The 20,914-nt window shown below is 45.3% G+C and overlaps 1 protein-coding gene and 1 long non-coding RNA gene across 2 annotated transcripts in view; one reads left to right on the top strand and one right to left on the bottom strand.

Moving 5' to 3' along the window:
• Nucleotides 1–20,914, top strand: part of LOC126980574 (spectrin alpha chain-like) — a 56,453-nt gene that overhangs the window by 13,056 nt on the left and 22,483 nt on the right. The window contains exons 11-36 of the mRNA XM_050830648.1: nt 222–444; nt 975–1,570; nt 1,822–2,004; nt 3,846–4,052; nt 4,777–4,941; nt 5,765–5,926; nt 6,460–7,119; nt 7,375–7,494; nt 8,291–8,440; nt 9,516–9,734; nt 10,408–10,524; nt 10,943–11,122; nt 11,407–11,552; nt 13,706–13,777; nt 14,005–14,236; nt 14,690–14,863; nt 15,207–15,431; nt 15,678–15,860; nt 16,563–16,735; nt 17,164–17,390; nt 17,687–17,874; nt 18,013–18,215; nt 18,483–18,996; nt 19,350–19,481; nt 19,711–19,845; nt 20,405–20,819. Coding sequence (XP_050686605.1) covers nt 222–444; nt 975–1,570; nt 1,822–2,004; nt 3,846–4,052; nt 4,777–4,941; nt 5,765–5,926; nt 6,460–7,119; nt 7,375–7,494; nt 8,291–8,440; nt 9,516–9,734; nt 10,408–10,524; nt 10,943–11,122; nt 11,407–11,552; nt 13,706–13,777; nt 14,005–14,236; nt 14,690–14,863; nt 15,207–15,431; nt 15,678–15,860; nt 16,563–16,735; nt 17,164–17,390; nt 17,687–17,874; nt 18,013–18,215; nt 18,483–18,996; nt 19,350–19,481; nt 19,711–19,845; nt 20,405–20,819 — 6,001 coding nt within the window. The remainder of the gene's footprint in view (nt 1–221; nt 445–974; nt 1,571–1,821; nt 2,005–3,845; nt 4,053–4,776; nt 4,942–5,764; nt 5,927–6,459; nt 7,120–7,374; nt 7,495–8,290; nt 8,441–9,515; nt 9,735–10,407; nt 10,525–10,942; nt 11,123–11,406; nt 11,553–13,705; nt 13,778–14,004; nt 14,237–14,689; nt 14,864–15,206; nt 15,432–15,677; nt 15,861–16,562; nt 16,736–17,163; nt 17,391–17,686; nt 17,875–18,012; nt 18,216–18,482; nt 18,997–19,349; nt 19,482–19,710; nt 19,846–20,404; nt 20,820–20,914) is intronic.
• LOC126980633 (uncharacterized) lies at nt 12,710–13,697 on the bottom strand. The gene is made up of 3 exons (XR_007733432.1): nt 13,311–13,697; nt 12,899–13,264; nt 12,710–12,858 (listed from the first exon to the last, which is right to left on the bottom strand). It is a non-coding gene; the product is annotated as an uncharacterized LOC126980633 (long non-coding RNA).

Genomic DNA, 20,914 nt, shown 5'->3' with positions numbered 1-20,914 from the left:
TTTTTTTTTTCATCCAAAGTTCTTTCTTCGTAACACTTAAATTTATGTCCATCATCGAAAAAACTCGCTCGATGTTTTCAGCAATCAAAACCCTTCAGAGCACCTGTTTATCTACTTATATATTTATATCTACTTATTTATATTTACTTATTTATCTACTTATTCAATTTATATATCTAATTGTTTATGTTTCTCTAATCATGCTGTGGTTCCCTCGACAGACCATGTTCCTTCTCAGCAAGACCAACAGCGACTGGTGGAATGTGCGCAAGTCCAGTGGCGAGGAAGGCTTCGTGCCGGCCAACTACATCCGGGAGAGTGAGCCGCAGAGGATCAAGGTGCGCGTCAAGAAGGAGGTGAAGGTGCCGGAGAAGCGCATGGTGCCCCGGACGAGGATGGTCAAGCAGACTGTGAGGGTCAAGAAGCGCAAGCCCAAAGCCCCGCGTAAGTTGGTTTGGTGCGGTGGAGTGGATGGTGAGGGTGAGGATGACTGGAAGGTTGTCAGGAAGGCTTGTCACTGTCACTTTGGGTATTTAGTTGATGGGGTATAGATATTTAGTATGCTTATTTACTGAAGAGATTGGGGGCTTCACAGTGCAGTGGTTAGCACACTCAGCTCACAACCGAGAGAGCCCGGGTTCGATTCCCGGGCGGTGTGGAAAAATTTGGGCGGCTTTTCCGATACCCTACGCCCCTGTCCACCCAGCAGTGAATGGGTACCAGGTATTAATCGGGGGTTGTGTCCCGTCTCCTGGGATCTGTTCCCTTCTCCTATAATTCCTTCCCCTTCTGTCTCTCCTGCATATGACCACAGATGTGCCAACTAAACTAAACTTTCTACTGAAGAGATATTTTGCATTAGAGGTTATTTATAGTGTTCTGATATTTACCAATGAATCTATATAAAAAACTGTCTACTGTACATCTTAATCACCGTACGAGATGGTAACGAATCTTTTCCATGGCCCGAACAGCGCGCAGGCGAGGGTTCGAGGAGCCAGAGACGGTGGAGAAGCGCCTGCAGGCCATCAACTCCTCGTACGCCAACCTGTGTGACCTGGCCAAGAAGCGACACCTGTACCTGGAGGAGTCAATCAAGCTGTTCTCCTTCATGCGGGAGTGCCACGGCTTCGAGATCTGGATGAGGGAGAAGGAGAAGCTGCTGCGGGTGGACGACAAGGGCGACAACGTGGAGGCCGCCAAGAAGAAGTTCGAGCAGTTCCTCACCGACCTCTCTGCCGCCAGCAAGAGGATCGAGATCATTAACAAGATGGTGAAGGACTTTGAGGACACCGGACACAGCCAGCTGGAGAAGATCAAGATGCGGCAGAAGCAGATTCACGACCAGTGGGCCCACCTCAACAGGCTCAAGCAGCAGAAGGAGCAGAGCCTGGAGGGAGCGTCCAGCGTCGAGCTCTTCCACCGCACCTGCGACGAGACGAGGGACTGGATGCTGGAGAAGATGGAGAAGCTGGACACGGATGAGCTGGGCCGCGACCTCAAGACGGTCCAGTCTCTGCAGCGGAAACATGACCAGCTGGAGAGGGAGCTTGCCCCTGTGGAGGAGAAGGTCTGTGTCTGCGCTTTGGAATATTCAATGAAAGTCTCCGCCAGAAATTCATACTATCACACTCTACCTTCATCCTTCACCCCAATTGATAATAATCCTTTGTGGTTTGTTTTGTCAGTTTTGATGGCTGTAAATTTTGCGGAATCAGAAACTTCTCCTCAGTTTCATGAATCTTCATAAGTGTTGTGGATTTATCTGACATCACGGTTGCGCTCACACGAGACGGAGGTAAAATCTTGTATTCCCAACAGGTGCGACGTGTAAACCTGCTGGCAGACTCTGTGAAAGCCTCGTACCCACGGGAGCGTCACGCCGTGGAGGCCCGGCAGGAGGAGGTGCAGCAGTACTGGGGGCAGCTGAAGGGCAAGGCCGTGGAGAGGAGGAACAGGCTGGAGGAGGCCGTGGGGCAGCAGATCTTCCTCAACTCTGCCAAGGTTTGTTTTGCCCCTTCATCTGCAATTAAGAGAGAGAGAGAGCGAGAGAGAGATGGTTGTTTATTTATTTTCTAGTCTCTCTATTTTTGATGTGATGCTTTTTGAAATTTTCTCGGGTTGGTATCCATAGCAGTATATTCACAAGGAACTTCTATACATTCTAAGTGTTCATTCTGTTCTCCCTACTTTCAATGGAGGAATGAGCCTCTCTCTTCAGTACTTTGCATATCCTTTGCTTATATATCCTCTCTTTGGTATTTCATCTCCCATACTTTCTTTTCCACCTATTGCTTTACTCTTTTATGATGAGTAAGAGGGAAGCCTTCAACCAATACCCTAACCCTGACAGACTATATTGAGTAAGAGAGAAGCCTTCAACCAATACCCTAACCCTAACAGACTATATTGAGTAAGAGGGAAGCCTTCAACCAATACCCTAACCCTAACAGACTATATTGAGTAAGAGAGAAGCCTTCAACCAATACCCTAACCCTAACAGACTATATTGAGTAAGAGGGAAGCCTTCAACCAATACCCTAACCCTAACAGACTATATTGAGTAAGAGAGAAGCCTTCAACCAATACCCTAACCCTAACAGACTATATTGAGTAAGAGGGAAGCCTTCAACCAATACCCTCCCCTAACAGACTATATTGAGTAAGAGAGAAGCCTTCAACCAATACCCTAACCCTAACAGACTATATTGAGTAAGAGAGAAGCCTTCAACCAATACCCTAACCCTAACAGACTATATTGAGTAAGAGGGAAGCCTTCAACCAATACCCTAACCCTAACAGACTATATTGAGTAAGAGGGAAGCCTTCAACCAATACCCTAACCCTAACAGACTATATTGAGTAAGAGAAGCCTTCAACCAATACCTCACCCTAACAGACTATATTGAGTAAGAGGGAAGCCTTCAACCAATACCCTAACCCTAACAGACTATATTGAGTAAGAGGGAAGCCTTCAACCAATACCCTAACCCTAACAGACTATATTGAGTAAGAGGGAAGCCTTCAACCAATACCCTAACCCTAACAGACTATATTGAGTAAGAGGGAAGCCTTCAACCAATACCCTAACCCTAACAGACTATATTGAGTAAGAGGGAAGCCTTCAACCAATACCCTCACCATAACAGACTATATTGAGTAAGAGGGAAGCCTTCAACCAATACCCTAACCCTAACAGACTATATTGAGTAAGAGAGAAGCCTTCAACCAATATCCTCCCCTAACAGACTATATAGAGTAAGAGGGAAGCCTTCAACCAATACCCTAACCCTAACAGACTATATTGAGTAAGAGGGAAGCCTTCAACCAATACCCTAACCCTAACAGACTATATTGAGTAAGAGGGAAGCCTTCAACCAATACCCTAACCCTAACAGACTATATTGAGTAAGAGAGAAGCCTTCAACCAATACCCTAACCCTAACAGACTATATAGAGTAAGAGGGAAGCCTTCAACCAATAACCAAAACCTAACAGACTATATTGAGTAAGAGGAAGCCTTCAACCAATACCCTAACCTAACAGACTATATTGAGTAAGAGAGAAGCCTTCAACCAATACCCTAACCCTAACAGACTATATTGAGTAAGAGGGAAGCCTTCAACCAATACCCTAACCCTAACAGACTATATAGAGTAAGAGGGAAGCCTTCAACCAATACCCTAACCCTAACAGACTATATTGAGTAAGAGGGAAGCCTTCAACCAATACCCTAACCCTAACAGACTATATTGAGTAAGAGGGAAGCCTTCAACCAATACCCTAACCCTAACAGATTATATTGAGTAAGAGAGAAGCCTTCAACCAATATCCTCCCCTAACAGAGCTTGCTGAACTGGGTCGGAGACGTGAAGAATGAGCTCAACTCCAATGAGCCCGCCCGGGACGTCACGACAGCAGAGAGTTTGCTCAAGAGTCACCACGATCTTGGGGTGGACATCCGGGCGCACCAAGATGAGTTCAACGAGCTGAACCAACTTGGGGAGAAGCTGCTCAAGAGGAATCCCGACTTTGCTGAAGTGAAGGAAAAGGTCAGCTTCTCATAACTCATTACAGTCCTTCAGTACTCCAAAATTTTAGCCTTATTTATCGGACTGTTGCCAGCTTTAATTCATATATATAACTATGTAGAATTCTAGATATTTGTTTATTAATTTTACTTATCATTATGAAAAACTGAATATGCTGCCAACTTTGAATCATATGTAAAACTATGTAGAATTCTTGATATTTGTTTTTAAGTCAACGTACCGTTATGAGACACTAAAGACTCGTGTGGCGTAAAGCTAACTGTGCCCTAATCTAATTCTAGTCCAAACCTATTACTTCATCATAACTCAGCCACAGTCCAAACCCATCACTTCATCATAACTCAGCCACAGTCCAAACCCATCACTTCATCATAACTCAGCCACAGTCCAAACCCATCACTTCATCATAACTCTGCCACAGTCTAATTGTAATCCAAACCCATCATTCCATCGCAACTCTATCCCTGTCAATATGTAATCCAAACCCACCACTCCATCATAACTCTATCCCTGTCAATATGTAATCCAAACCCATCACTCCATCATAACTCTATCCCTGTCAGTATGTAATCCAAACCCATCACTTCATCATAACTCTACCCCTGTCAATATGTAATCCAAACCCACCACTCCATCATAACTCTATCCCTGTCAATATGTAATCCAAACCCATCACTTCATCATAACTCTGCCACAGTCTAGTCCTAACCCATGACCCACACAGAACGCCCAGCTTGGGGAGGAGCAGCGAGCCATACACCGCGGCTGGCAGGAGAAGGGTGACTGGCTGCGGCAGTGCATGGACCTGCAGCTTTTCAACAGGGAGGCGGACCAGATTGACGCCGCCACCAGCTCCCACGAGACCTTCCTGGACTACAAGGACCTCGGCGTGAGTCTCGGCTGCCGTGACACGCCCTTCACTGTTATGCATGTTAACCTGGTAGCAGCGGGGATCATGTTTCTTAATGGTCCCCCCAAGCGAGAAAAATGAGAAATCACCCCTCACACAAACCATTTCATAATATATATCAAAGCATTTGTGATCAGATTATGTATCATCTATTCTTGGGGGTTTATATCATGGCACAAATTTGGCCCGTCGCTGCTACTGGGTTAATTTACTTTACTAGTCAAAAGAACGTGATTTTAATGAATAACGAATAGCCAGTTTTGAATCTGAATGTCATCTAGGCAAATGTATGGGCCAAGCAAAGAGAATTTTCCATAATGTTGAGAAGGGTAAAATTTTAATTCATGCCTGAGAACTGTGAGGGAGAGTTACTGGAAGGAACGCTGCATCGGAGGATTATGGATTTATAAGTTTTCAGCTGTAGGATTTATAAGTTTTCAGCTGTAGGATTTATAAGTTTTCAGCTGTAGGATTTATAAGTTTTCAGCTGTAGGATTTATAAGTTTTCAGCTGTAGGATTTATAAGTTTTCAGCTGTAGTGTAGAAGGGTAAAATTTGAATTCATGCCTGAGAACTGTGAGGGATAGTTACTGGAAGGAACGCTGCATCGGAGGGTTGTGGATTTATAAGTTTTCAGCTGTAGTTTGGCAGTGCTTCCAATAGCTTTCCATAGCAGACAGATTTACTTGGAAAACATAACACCATTGCTTTCATTTTTTGTCACAGTAGCTTTGCATTGACTGAACGCCACATCTGTTGCATCATAATATTAACACTGACACTTTTTTTTATCGCTTTTCAGGGCACACTGGATGACGTGGAAGCCCTCCTGAAGCGCCACGATGACTTTGAGAACACGCTGATGGCCCAGGACGAGCGCCTCCGCACCTTCAGCGAGATGGCCGACAAACTGATCACTGCCGAACACTACGAGTCAAAATACATCAACGAGCGCAGGAACCAGGTAAGGACAAGCAGTGGCGGGGGACGAGAGCGCAGATGGACCACAAGTTTGATGGAGAGAGGAAAAAAGGTTGTAAGATAGAGAGGATTGTCTAAGAAATATGAGATTAGAAGTCTTAGGGGGAAGAAGGACAGGGGATGAGGGCGCAGACGGACCAGAAGTTTGATGGAGAGAGGAAAAAAGGTAAGATAGAGAGGGATTGTCTAAGAAATATGAGATTAGAAGTCTTAGGGGGAAGAAGGACAGGGGATGAGGGCGCAGACGGACCAGAAGTTTGATGGAGAGAGGAAAAAAGTCTGAGCTAGAAAGGAATTGGCTGGGAGATAGAGGACATTAGAATTCTGGGGAGAGGAAAGTGAGATTTGGAGACGAAGAAACATATTTGGAACATTAATTTTCTTCATATAAAACAGGCAAGTTCTTCAGCGCTTGGCTAATCTGACCGCTGTTAATAAGGAATCGTTAGGGAAGGTGTCATGTCAAATGGGAATCCAAGTTTTCCTCTGTGTGACCTCTGCTGTTACTGCCCGTAGGTGCGCGACAGGAGAGCCATGGTGAAGGCGAGGGCCCAGAGCAGGCGCGAGGAGTTGAACGGGTCCGTGGCGTACCAGCAGTTCAAGGCTGACGCCGACGACTTCGACAAGTGGATGGGAGACAAGAAGAAGATGGCGGACGACGAGTCATACCGAGACCTCACCAACCTGGAGAGGAAGATCCAGAAGCACGAGGCGTTCGAGAGGGAGCTGCACGCCAACGAGGGGCAGCTGCGGCGCCTCAACAAGACCGGCCAGGACCTGATCGGCATGAAGCACTACCAGTCCCGGGACATCAAGAAGACCCTCGACGACCTCAACCAGAAGTGGAAGGACCTCTGCTCCAAGACCGAGGACAAGGGGACCAAGCTGCGTCAGGCCAACAACCAGCACACCTACAACAAGGACCTCGAGGAGACGGAGAAGAACCTGGAGGCCCTGGAGTCTGCCCTCAACAATAAGGATGTCGGCTCAGACCTCCACTCCTGCAAGGACCTCATGAAGAAGCAGAACAACCTGGACAGTGACATGAACACAATGGAGCGCAAGATCAGCGACCTCTACAACACGGGCGACCAGATGGTGCAGGACGGACACTTTGATGCAGCGAACATCAAGGCTTCCTGCGTGGCCGCCAAGGACAGATTCAACAACCTGAAGGTACGTTCCTGGGCGCTGGTACCTTTAGAGCTTTTTATGGCATACTTCTCTGTTCCTTCATTTGTATTGTCTTTCGTATTCTCTCTCATTGCTTTCATTTTCTCTCATTTTCTCTTTCTCATTATCTCAGGTGTTTAGGGGCTCCTGAAAAGGTAGCTTATAGTATTTGCACTCCTCCCTCTCTACCTGTTTCGCCTAATAATAATAACATATGTCAGGATGAGGACGTAGGTGACCTTATTGTTGCTCTTCCAGGATCCGGCAGCACGGCGGCGAGCGGCCCTTGAGGAGTCCTTGAGGTGGCATGAGTTCAACTTTGAGGTGGATGCTGAGATGCAGTGGATCAAGGAGCACATGGCCCTGGCAACCTCCACCGTGAGTGTTCTGGGATCTGGTCAGGGAGTGTGCTGGGGTGAATCAAGGGCTGGCAGACGGAGAATGAATAGCAGCTTCATAACCCAGTAGCAGCGACGGGCCAAATTTGTGGCTTTACCGTGTACCAGCGACAGGCCACATTTTTGCCATGATATAAACCCCCAAAAAATAGATGATGCATAAACTGATCTCAAATGCGTTGATATATATTATGAAGTGGTTTGTGAGAGTGATGATTTTTTCTCATTAATTCGCTTAGAGGGGCCATGATTTTTTTCTTATTAATTCGCTTAGAGGGGCCTTTAACCTGGTAGCAGCGGGGATCATGTTTTTTAATGGTCCCTCCAAGCGAGAAAAATGAGAAAAAATCATCACGCACACAAACCATTTCATAATATATATCAAAGCATTTGTGATCAGATTATGTATCATCTATTTTTGGGGGTTTATATCATGGCACAAATTTGGCCCGTTGCTGCTACATGGTAAAGCCACAAATTTGGCCCGTTGCTGCTACATGGTAAAGCCACAAATTTGGCCCGTTGCTGCTACACGGTAAAGCCACAAATTTGGCCCGTCGCTGCTACCGGGTTAAGAAACATGATCCCTGCAGCTACCGGGTTAAAATTGAGGGTGTTAAGTCTTGCCATTCCTCTCAAAATACATAATCATATTGGGGTTTTGTTGTTTTAGCTTGAAAACTTGGAAATAATCTTTGAAATACTTAGTGTTGTAGCTTATAATGTTAGTTAATGTCAGTGGTAGAGCTTGTTATGAAGTGTCTTGTCTTGTTCAGGTGTTGGGCCAGAACCTGCACGAGGCTCAGACCCTCAACAAGAAGCACGTCAAGCTGAAGGCCGAGATTCAGGGTCACCAGCCACAGATCAACAAGACGCTGGCCAAGGGGAAGAAGCTGGTTGGAGAGCATCACCCCGAGAAGGCTCTGGTAAGGATCATTTTAGCTTAGTGACGACAGGCTTCCAGAGTGTGTGCTACAGAGCTTGTGAAGTCGCTGACCTTGAAGAGCTTGGTACAGTGACATTGGTTTGACCGTTCCTTCCTCCCCGCCTGTCTGCCCAGGTGTCGGGTGTCCACAGGCATAGTGGACGCACAGTGCATTGGCTGCCGCACCACACACACTCCTCCTCGTATGCCAAACGCCACCGTCTTGTACGACCCTCTCAGCATTACCCTTACACTATGTACACCACACCATCACCAGACCAAGTAAACGACTTTTCTTGGATCTCTCTGAAAAATATACAATGTTACCACCATTCACCGTTGCCAGGTCATCGTACTCAGAGCACAGTATTTACCGGTTTCTGACGCCTAACTGTTGCCAAGAAACATCACGATCTAACTCTTTTATAGATTAGTTTCGTTATTGGAGCCCAGAAGACAGCTTAGGGGTAGGAAGTCGGGAAATATAATCGGCTGAGTACGACAATCTGGCAAAGTTACCATCATTACACTGACAAGGTTAAACGTCCATATACTTTTCATTTCCATAAACACCACCAAAATGTACACAAGTTGAGGTAGAATATAGATATGAAGATGTACATGAAGACTAACGATTCTACCACACACACTAAACACCTTCCCTCCCAGGCCTTCAACTCTCTGTCTCGCCGCACCGAACACGCACACTGTATCTGCCAGGGCCCACGACCACGCCAGGTAATGAACCGATACACCGTTGACACACAAATGTACCGACACGTGTGCGAATGGATTGGTGTGCACATTTATATATTTATGCACACACACACATGCACACAAGCCCCACACATAACCCTATTTTCCTATCCTCTACCACCACCACATCTCCTCTCCTCCCGAAATTGACCTCTCTTTCGGCCACTTCTTTGGATTCTTTTCTGGAAGCAGCGAGTAGCAGGCTTTTTTTTATTTATTATTGTTTGCTTTTTTGTGTGCCCTTGAGCTGTATCCTTTATTGTAAAAAAAATATATAAAAAAATGATGGGGTCTTTGCTGAGCTCTGTTACTGCTTCCAGATTGAGAAGAGGTGTGATGAGCTCCAGGAGGCTTGGAACGACCTGCAGGCTGAGGCCAACGAGAGGAACCGGAAGCTGGAGCTCAACCTGAAGGCCCAGCAGTACTTCTTCGAGGTGACGGAGGTGGAGGCCTGGATGAACGAGAAGAGAAACATCCTGCAGACCAAGGACTATGGCAAGGATGAAGATGTTGCAAGAAAGCTCCTCGCAAAACACAAGGCAAGTTTTTGCGGCCACAATGGGTCATGGATATCGCTGTGCTGTTAACCAAGAGAAGATGGCGCCACTATAAACACTTGCCTGCGCCATGATGGGCTGGTGCCGAATACCATCCAGGCCCCTCAAGCAAACCTCTCCTCCCCTCTCCTCCTCTTTCGTCCCCTCTCCTCCCCTCTCCTCCCCTCTCCTCCCCTCTCGTCCCCTCTCGCCCTGTGTGGCCAAGCTTCATCATGAGGTTTTATCTTCAGCATACTATCATAACTTTCCCTACAGCCTGAGTTACTGAATTTGAATTAATCTTTGTTCTAATTAACCAGACATTCTTTGCATTATTTAGCCAATCAAGATAAAGTATTAACCCAGTTGCTGCGGGGATCATGTTTCTTAATGGTCCCTCCAAGCGAGAAAAATAAGAAAAAATCACCACTCATGCAAACCATTTCGGAGTATATATCAACGCATTTGTGATCAGTTTATGCATCATCTATTTTTTTGGGTTTATATCATTGCAAAATTTTGGCCCGTCACTGGTACACGGTAAGCCACAAATTTGGCCTGTCACTGCTACCGTGTTAAGATTCTAGTACTTCATATACAGATGCATTTTTTCCTATTTTCATGCTTTCTTTGTAGTTTAGTCGTTGGAGGCTTCTTGACACACTTCTTCCGACAGGCCTTGGAGCTTGAGATGGACACCTACGGCGGCATCGTGAAGGAGATGGGCACGATGGCCGAGTCCATGATAAAGTCTAGTCACCCGGAGTCAAAGATGATAAGGGACCGCCAGCAGGTATGGGACAGACTCTACAGTTAGGTTCCCTGGTTCTCAATTATTTTATCTTGCTCTAGTTATCACCTGGAGTATGATGTTAAGCAGGGAACTATTTGAGGCACTTAGTAACATAGTGTACCAAGTGCCACATATAGAAAGACAATTGGTACACGATGTTATTACTCATTTGTGGATGTATTTGTCTCAACGTTCAGTGTTGTGAATTGGATGAGACCTATTCATGTACTGTTGAGAGTTTGCTCAGAGGTTTAATCCTATTTGTTTCAGGTGAAAAGTAATTGTCAGTTGTAGTTATTAAGTAAAGATCTGTCTGAAGACTGATTACTTTGTCTTTAAGAAGCATCTGAGAACTAATTGGAAAGTGGCCACAGTGACACTTGTAAGGGGCTGTCAGTAATGGTCCTGTTGTGTGCAGATGCTGAACCAGGAACTGAAGGACCTCCAGAAGTTGTCGGCACACCTGCGGCAGAAGCTGATGGCCTCCATGTACCGGCACGAGTACTTCCGGGAGGCAGAGGACCTGGAGAAGTGGATCACCGAGCAGATGCAGATGGCCACCTCCGAGGACTTTGGCCACGACTATGAGCACCTCCTGGTCAGTGGGGCAGCGCAGAGGGAGCTTGTTGTTTTTGCCCTCCAGGGCACCCTGGCAAATATTTGTCAGTGGCATTAAAGATAATACAGAGTTGTACTGGACAGGATGTGGCAGTTGCTGAAAGTTTCAAATTGGCCACACATGACATCATAAATGTTTGTGCATCAAAACTGAAATCCATTTAAATGAATTTACTGGTAGTGTTGTGAAAGGCATCAAAGGGGTGATTCTGTATTTCTTTGCATCCATGGAAGCATAATGTAAATAGTATTTTTCCTGAACAGCTTTTGCAGGCCAAGTTTGATGACTTTAAGCACCGCGTTGAGGCCGGCTCTGAGCGATTCAAGCAGTGTGATGAGCTGGCCAAGAAGCTCATCGCCAACGAGAGCCCGTACTCGTCCGAGATTGAGAGGAAGCAGGAATTGCTGAGGTAAAGGGCTGCAGGTTTTAGTAAAGTAATAGCTGACTGAAGTCTTACCATCTCAGACATGTTCAGTGGCAGGGACTACATCTGAGTTAGACCAATCAGTCAAGTGATGGTTAGAGCTGCTAGTGTTGCTTAGTGTTAGGCAGAAAGCACATATAGTTCTTGATATTTTAACTGTACCAGTGCAAAACAGCAAGACTGAATCACCATGCATGTTTTAAAGCCACACGTTGTTTGGAGACTCCTAAAGACCAGGTAACAGAAAGGATAGACTTAAAATTTAGCAGTTAAGTAACAGCAACCCGAGAAGTAGATGCCATTAAGCCATAAATGTGATTTCTATCAGAATAGTGATGAGGATGTCTGTAGGAGAACCTTAGTTTAGTTGGTCCCAAAGTAAGCTGGCTAAAGGATCATTGTAAGTACCGCATCTTGACATTTATAATTTTCTTGATTGAAATTTCTGAATGCATTAAATCTTCACATGTCTTGACACCTGTTGCATGGTTTTAATGGCATGTTGTGAGAGCACGTGACTAGTGTTTGTGAGGTGCATGACTTGTTCCTTTAATTACCAAACTGTATCAATTAAAGTCACCCAAAGTAACACATCTAATTGGCCTAAAAAGGAGGACATTGAAAACTGGATATGTTGAGAGAGCACGTGACTAGTGTTTGTGAGGTGCATGACTTGTTCCTTCAATTACCAAACTGTATTAATTAAAGTCACCCAAAGTAACTCTTCTAATATACCTTAAAAGAATGACATTGAAAACTGGATATGTTGAGAGAGCACGTGACTAGTGTTTGTGAGATGCATGACCAGCTCCTTCAATTACCAAACTGTATTAATTAAAGTCACCCAAAGTAACTCTTCTAATATACCTTAAAAGAATGACATTGAAAACTGGATAAATATTACCTTTAACCTGTCACTAATTCTCCGGTGACTGCAGTGCATGATAGTTTGTATAAATAGCCGGTAGCTGGATTTTAATAGTCATCTGTTAAGTGAATGGATCTGCACAGTGTAGCATGCACGTCGGATTTTCTATCAGTTTTGTTATGCATTCAAATTACTCAAAATTCAGCATTGCATTGTCCATATCGTGAAGTTATCCTCGGCGATATTTTTGTATGAACTTAAAGAAATGTCATGAAGAATGTCTGCATGGACACAATTAATGCAATCACGTTTTGAACTCGGTGCGTTTTTGCTTCATATGCATTGTTATTTCCCGATACATTGCACGCCACATCTTTCCACACCTTGCCACACCATATGTCTGCACACCACATCTTTCCACACCTTGCCACACCATATGTCTGCACACCACATCTTTCCACACCTTGCCACACCATGTTCTGTTACTCATATCACATTCTATCTTTCCACACCACACAACACCATATCTGCAAACCACATCACTTCTCCATACCACCCAGCACCATATCAACACACCACACCACACCACACCACTTCTGCACACCCTAACACACCATATCCTCATACCACACCACACCAAATCACACCAGATCTCCACAGCACACCATATCTGCAAACCACATCACTTCTCCATACCACCCAGCACCATATCAACACACCACACCACATCTGCACACCCTAACACACCATATCCCCATACCACACCACACCATATCTCCATACCACACCACATCTGCACACCCTAACACACCATACCCTCATACCACACCTCACCATATCCCCATACCACACCACACCATATCCTCATACCACACCTCACCTTACCTCCATACCACACCACTTCTCAACACCACATGACAGCACAAAGAATGAAGATAGAGATGTGCTGCTTTGCATTCAGACGTAATCCTTAATCGTAGATCTTGCAATTATTTTACTACATTTAATTTCATTGCAGACATTATTTTTTGTTCCAGTCTCAAGTTCATTGTAATCACAGTTTGACTTAAGGATTGGATATTGTTACCTTTTGGGTTGTTTGATGTGGTTCTTCTATATCTCATGGTTATCGGTGTGTGGGTGAACTGTTTGTATATTTGTTTAACTTTCTGAGTGTCACTGGTTAAGGTCTCACCCTAACATGCTGTCCACGTTACTTCGGGGTTCCTTGCAAGTGTTTATTAACCTCCATCTGTCCTCCTGCTAACAGTAAGGGAAGCGCATCTCCCTCTAAAACTCAAGATCCCGCCACCCAGGTCACAGCGTACCATACAAAAGTTCGGTAAGGCTGTAGGTCTCTGTGTTCATGTTTTTGCCTTTCACTTGTGTTGATTTTGTATTTTGCACTTCTTCTTGGTTTGGTGAAAGAGCTTAAGTTTCAAGCAGTAAACCATTCATTAAGACACCGGCAGAACTTTTACCTATAATATCAATTAATAGCAACAGTCTGCCAACTTCAGTGTCACGAATAGTCATTAATATGTTCTTGTGTGTCCTCTGCAAACCAAGGGCTGCCTGGAATAGCCTTTTGGAGCACATTGAGGCCCGTGACCAGAAGCTCGAAGCAGCCGGAGAGATCCACCGATTCAACCGTGATGTTGCGGAGGCTCTGGCCAGGATCCAGGAGAAGTTCAAGTCCATCCCTGAGGACCTGGGCCGCGACGTGCACTCAGTCCAGTCGCTCCTCCGCAAACATGAAGGCTTCGAGAATGACCTGGTGGCCCTCGAGGCTCAGCTGCAGGTATGAACATCTTGCATTTAAATATGGCTTGAATCCACGAGAAGAAAGGAAGGGAAGACATAGTTATTGTTCCTGTTCAGGCTTCATTCAGGTAGTGTGATACTGTTACCTGACTGCATGGGAGATCACACACACAGACAGATAAACGGATATATAATGGGTAGTACTTGTAGTTCTCAAAGCACATGAGAAATTAATCTGTTTGGGAGAACAGGTCTTTTTCCCAACAATACGCGTGGGATTCGAACCTAGGCCCTGAGAATACTTGGTGTCGAGCAAAGGATACTCTACAGTTTAAGGTCTACAGTGCCCTTATCCACATTTTGGGCCATTACAGACACACACACAGTCAGACAGATAGACACAGACAGACAGGTAGGTAGGTTTTCGTTGATTTCTAAGCCTCTGTAGCCTAAGACATTATTTCCCCACTGATATCCAAACACTCCTCAGGTCTTGGTGGATGACTCTGCCCGCCTTCAAGCTGCCTACCCCGGGAGCAACGCTGAGCACATCGCGGAGCAGCAAGCGCTCGTGGTGGAGAACTGGAACGCCCTGCAGGAGAAGGCCTCAAAGCGCAAGGAAGAGCTGCTCGCTGCCACAGACCTTCAGAGGTTCCTGGCGCATGTGAGTGTTGTGTTGCCTTGGATGGAGTTTTCTATCATCCTGCAGTTCATTATGATAAAATTCCAATATTGAGAGTGTGGAAATAAAAAGTAATTGGAGAGTTGATAGTTCAGTGTCTTGTCCCTTAATTTAATCCTGATATTGAGGATGTGGAAGTAAGTAATGAGAGAGTATATAGTTCATCTCAACCATTACCTTACGAACAGTGACGTCTTCGTAAATATATAATGAAATAACAGTGACACTCAAAATAGTATGTTGAGTGGAGTGTAATGAGTGAATGAGACAGTGAGTGAGGAAGCGGATGATCAGGACAGTGGATAAAACTCACCTCTCTCGGCAGTCCCGTGACCTGATCAGTTGGTCCAGCGACTTACGGGCGACAATGAAGGCCGAGGAGAAGGTCAGTGATGCCGCCAGCGCCCAGGGACTCAAGACGGAACACGAGCACATCAAGGCGGAGATTGAGGCACGTGAGGAAGAGTTCAGCAAGGTGGTGGAGTCCGGCGGTGCCATGATCGAGGAGCAGCACTACGCCAGCACCGAGGTGGAGGAGCGGGTCAACAAGGTGAGTGGTGGGGCTTCACGGTGTTATGTGTGTGTGTCTCCACCTGAAATTGACCTCTCTTTTGGCTACTCTTTACTTTTGTCTATTATGGGAGAGGAGAGTAGCAGGCTTCCCCCCCCCTCTCTGTTGCCCTTGAGCCGTCTCCTTTGTTGTAAAAAAGAAAAAAATATATATATCAGTAACTTTTTTGCCAACTTATACTTGATCAGTCTGTCAGTTGGTGAATCTTTGCCATCCTCACACCAGGTTCTTGAGGAGAGGAGTCAGCTCCACGCCGCCTGGCAACACAAGAAGGTGTACCTCGACCAGCTGATTGACCTCCACTTCTTCCTGAGAGACGCCAAGCAGCTGGACACCATCAGCAGCTCCCAGGAGGCCTACCTCTCCACATCAGACTTCGGCACCACCATTGAACAAGTCGATGCTCAGGTAGGATTTTTTTCTCTTTCAGAATTGTTTTTTCTTATCCTCTATTGAATGTTTAGATAATTTTGTAAGTTGAGACGTCCAATTTAATGTTTTGTTAATTTCTATTTGTTTGCATATTTTGTTCTCTTTGCATTAGTGACTTGTAAAAACCTCTCAGTGCTACTAATACCTTTAACCCAGTAACAGCGGGGATCATGTTTCTTAATGGTCCCTCCAAGCGAGAAAAATGAGAAAAAATCACCCCTCACACAAACCATTTCATAATATATATCAAAGCATTTGTGATCAGATTATGTATCATCTATTTTGGGGGGTTTATATCATGGCACAAATTTGGCCCGTCGCTGCTTCCGGGTTAAGCATGATGTAGATACAAAGATTTATTCCTTCATGTGGCACTTTGAATTCACTGTCTGAGCCCAGCCTCTCCTGAGCGATTTTTAAGTTTTTGTAATTTTAAGATTTTATGATTTTATACGAGGTCATTTTATTCTGTGCCATAGGTCCAGTGCAGTTGCGGCACCATGATTTTAGTCCAATCAATCAATCATTCCTGAGCGATGCCTTTTATTTATTTCCGAGGGACATGAATTTTCAGGAGTTTTTGGTGGAACAGTTATTCCTTATGGCCTTGGAATCCTAACGAGCTGACCACTCGGCCGCCACCTCACCAAATGACGGAAATGATTTTACTCTTTGCAGGTGAAGAAACACGATGCCTTTGAGAAGCTTGTGCTGGCCCAGGATGAAAAGCTCGACACCCTCAAGAACCACGGCGCTAAGCTGATCGAGCAGAACCACTTTGACTCTCCCCACATCAAGAAGCGGGTGGACGAGGTGGTGAAGCGCCGCGAGCGTGTCAAGGAGAACAGCAAGTAAGTTGTGGGTTGTGGCATCTGTTCATTCAAAGAGTTTATCTGTATGCTGCACCAGGGAGAGTTGGGGTTCCAGACTTCAGAAAATGGTTGAATTTAAGACGAGAGATTGTCAAGTAGTCTGCCTCATAACTAGTTGCCTACATGATTTTAGTTTCAGTATCGCCCAAACATTTTTCATACTCATCCTTCACTCCCCAGACACTCCACACTGCCACATTTGTCTACGAGGGACATCAGACTATTGACGTGTGAAATCTGACTCCAACGGTTAGAGTTTTCCTTGGGGGAGAAAATTAGAAAAGCAGTTAGGTATCCAGCCCTAACCTGCAACCTCCCTTATTAGAAGCAAAGGCACTATAGATTCTACTTTGAAAAATAATTCACAATTTTATATATATTGAAATCCCGATGTGCTTTACCCCCAGGGTCCGCAAGTACCAGCTGGAGGATGCTCTCCTCTATGCCCAGTTCATCCGGGATGTTCGAGATGCCAACATGTGGATTGACGAGAAGGCGAGCCACCTGGATGCTGACAAGCTCAAGGGAGAGGTCACAAGCTTTGACGACAAGGTGCGGAAGCTGCAGAAGCACCAGGCGTTCATGGCTGAACTCCAGGCCCATGAGTGCAGCATCAAGGAAATAACTGACAAGGGTAAGGAAATGCAAGAAGAGTGGAAGTTGTTGTGGATGCAGACAGAAGTTTTGTGAAGTACTGTTGGGAAAAGTAAATTTTAAGTCAGGCATTGTTCTGCATACACTTACTGAAGGTCATTCAATTTCTCAGTTTGTTAAATACCTAATGACAGCATTTGTGTGGAAGGTAGTGATGATGAAGGACTTCCCTTGCTTCCTTCATTCCTCAAAGCCATTCTTAGAGTGGATATTTTTCTGTTGTCTTTGAAGGATAAATGTGCTCTCTTAATTCCTCCCCTGTATGCTTGTCCCCAGGAGCCATGCTGATCAACAAGCGGCACAAGTCCTCAGCACAAATCAAGGATGAGTTGGATCACCTGGTGGAGCGCTGGACCCGCCTGGTGCTGGATGCCGAGGGCCACTCCCGCGGCCTTGAAGAAGCACAGGATATCCTTGAGTTCAACACCCAGATTGAGAAAGTGGATGCTTGGATCAGAGACAAGGTGAGAGGCACAGCAAGAATACACACCAGTCTTAAGAATTGCAGATTAGCTTGTATGAAGTAGGACCACTTTGTTAAGCAGCATAACTGAAATAAGGTAGAATATTGCATAGCTCATCTTTTACTTCCATCCCCACAGGAGATGATGGTGCAGGTGGGTGACCTCGGGAAAGACTACGAGCACTGCATGGCGCTGCACCGCAAGCTGGATGACGTTGACTCAGACATGCGTGTGGATGACGCAAGGTTCACCAACATCAACAAGCTGGCCGACAAGATCATCAAGCAGGGCTGCAGCGACAACAAGGCCGTGCAGCAGAGGAAGAACGAGCTCAACCACAAGTGAGAATGAGTTTATAATGTTCATCTTGTGTCACACCGATGATCGAGTTGACATTTATTTTCCAAAAATTTTACAACACATAAATACATTAAAGTCTCCCTTCTGTAAAGAACCTTTCACTTTCATATCAGAGTAGGAATACATACTATGCAGATTTTTGTCTATATAGTAACTCACAAGTTACAAGTATTGTAAATATTTCTTAATAGTTGCCTGGCTCATGTACTCGATATGCAGCACTTCCTGATGACCCTTGTTCTCCACAGGTGGCAGGCACTGAAGGGAGCCATCGACAGGTACAGAGCAGACCTGGGCGGTGCCCTGGAGACGCATGCATTCAATAGAGACGTGGACGACACGAAGGACCGCATCAGCGAGAAGGCCGTGATCCTGGCCAATGAGGACACTGGAAAGGATTTGACTCAGGTGGAGACGCTGCAGCGCAAGCAAGAAACGATCATCAGGGACATGTCGGCCATCGAGAAGAAGATAAGACAGCACGAGAAAAATGCCCACGACCTGGCCAGGAAGTACCCAGCCAAGAAGGATCCAATCCTCAGGAAGCAGTCGGAGGTCCTGGAGGCTTGGTCCCAGCTGTGTGAACGGTCTCTTGGCAGGAAGGACAAGCTGACCCTCTCCTACACGCTGCACAAGTTCCAGGCAGACCTCCGGGAGCTGGAGAGGTGGTGCGAGGACATCGTGAGCCGCATGAATGCCTCGCCTCTCCCCAGCAACAGTGCTGAGGCTGAGATGCTTCTGCAGAGCCACCAAGAAATGAAGGTGAGGGGTTGATATTGGCATTCTTATTGTTCTGAAGACGCTGTTTAGTTACTGATGATTGGGAGATGACTAGACTCGCAGGTGGCTGAAGATAGACAAGCAAATATTCAGCAAGATGAGTCGAGGATAACAACCTTTTCTCATAGTTTGTGTCAGTCTGCTATTGTCACTTTTTTGGTCTATATCCTTTCCACTGATGTTGATTGAGGCCACAAGTAACATGGTAAAAGCAATTTCTCATCAGCCATGATAATATAATGAGATGCGGATGTAAAATGTTTTTCTAGTGTGGTGTCCAATGGCATGAAATTTTAGTTCCCGTGTGATGTAATTAACTATTATGTTTCTTGCAGGTGGAGATTGATGCCCGGCAGGATGTGTTCAGAGGTCTCCATCAGTTCGGCAGTGACCTCATTGCCAAAGACCACTTTGCCAAACAGTCCATTCAACAGAACCTCGAGACATTGGCAGAAATTGAAAGCAAGGTAAGGAAGGCAGAAGAGATGTAGCATTTTAAGCATAGCATTACACAGTTACTGCTTTTAATTTGATCAGTTTTGTTATATAATTCTTGACAGCTAGAGAAAATTACCATGCATCTAGATTTTGCACCTTTTTCTTTGCAACATAAACTTTACAAAGACCAAGGAAACCATTTATTATTATCATCATCATCATCATCACAGTCTGTCAGTTAATCCATTTGTGTCGTAGGTGACTGTGTTCTGGGCTGAGCGGCAGAAGGTGCTGTCCCAGGCCCACCAGATGCAGGTCTTCCTGGAGATGACGGAGCAGGCCAAGTCGTGGCTGGCCAGCAAGGAGGCGTTCCTCAACAATGATGATGTTGGGGTAGGTCCTTCCTCCTCTCTTTGTCATCATTATCAAGAACCTCATTTCATGCACAGGAATGAGAGTTACATATATTTGTTTGCTAATATTTGAGGTTCCTTATACAAGTTCTGTTCTCATGATAGTTTCAATATGAACTGTATTGACCTCACAAATGAGTGATGAACATTTCACTGTTTCATTGACATGCATCAGAGCTTAGAGACTGTGTACGACGTAAGTATTCTGTGCAGGTCACCTGTGCACTTCAGTTGTCTGTCCCTGACTTTGAATATTTCCATCAATACTTGATAATGTAACTGGTATTTGCTAAACACAAATCTTCATGTGCACACACATGTATTGCCATCATAAAATTAATCTCTCCCCTTCAGCTCAGCAGGTCTTTGATACAAGACAAAACATCAACTCACTCTCACTTGATCACAGAAAATAGCTTTCATATGTAAGGCAGTATTTTTGGTTAGTTTTGAACCAAATCGTTCATCTTTGATGAAGCCAGTGAACAAAGTTCATTATAGAATTATCACTGATTCCTTTTTTGCTTCTCCTGTGACAGGACTCCTTGGCATCGGTGGAAGAGCTGATCAAGAAACACGAGGGCTTTGAGACGACATTTGAGGCTCAAGGCAACAAGATAGAGCAGCTCGAGGCCTTTGCCAATGACTTGTTGAAGAACGACCACTATGACAGTGACGGGATCCGGCGGCGCCTCAAGGTGGTGGTAGAGAAGCGCAACACCCTCAAGGAGAAGGCGGCGCTCAGAGCTCAGAGGCTCCAGGAGTCCAAGTTGTTGCAGCAGTTCCTAAGAAATGTGTATGAAGTGGAGGGCTGGATCTCCGAGAAGCTGCAGGTGGCATGTGATGAGAGCTACAGGGACCCAACCAACCTCCAGTCCAAGATCCAGAAGCACGGAGCCTTTGAGGCGGAAGTTCTGGCCAACTCTGGGCGGGTGATGGCCGTTTCCCAGGAAGGTGGGTGGGAAAGTTTATATTGCAACCATTATTTCCTTCTTTACTTTTTCTTTATCTATTTATTTATTTATTCCTTTTGCTGTTTTATGTTGATG

The sequence above is a fragment of the Eriocheir sinensis genome, chromosome 4 (genome assembly GCF_024679095.1).
Source record: "Eriocheir sinensis breed Jianghai 21 chromosome 4, ASM2467909v1, whole genome shotgun sequence".
Lineage (NCBI taxonomy): Eukaryota > Metazoa > Arthropoda > Malacostraca > Decapoda > Varunidae > Eriocheir > Eriocheir sinensis.
This window is presented reverse-complemented; position numbering and strand designations above follow the sequence as displayed.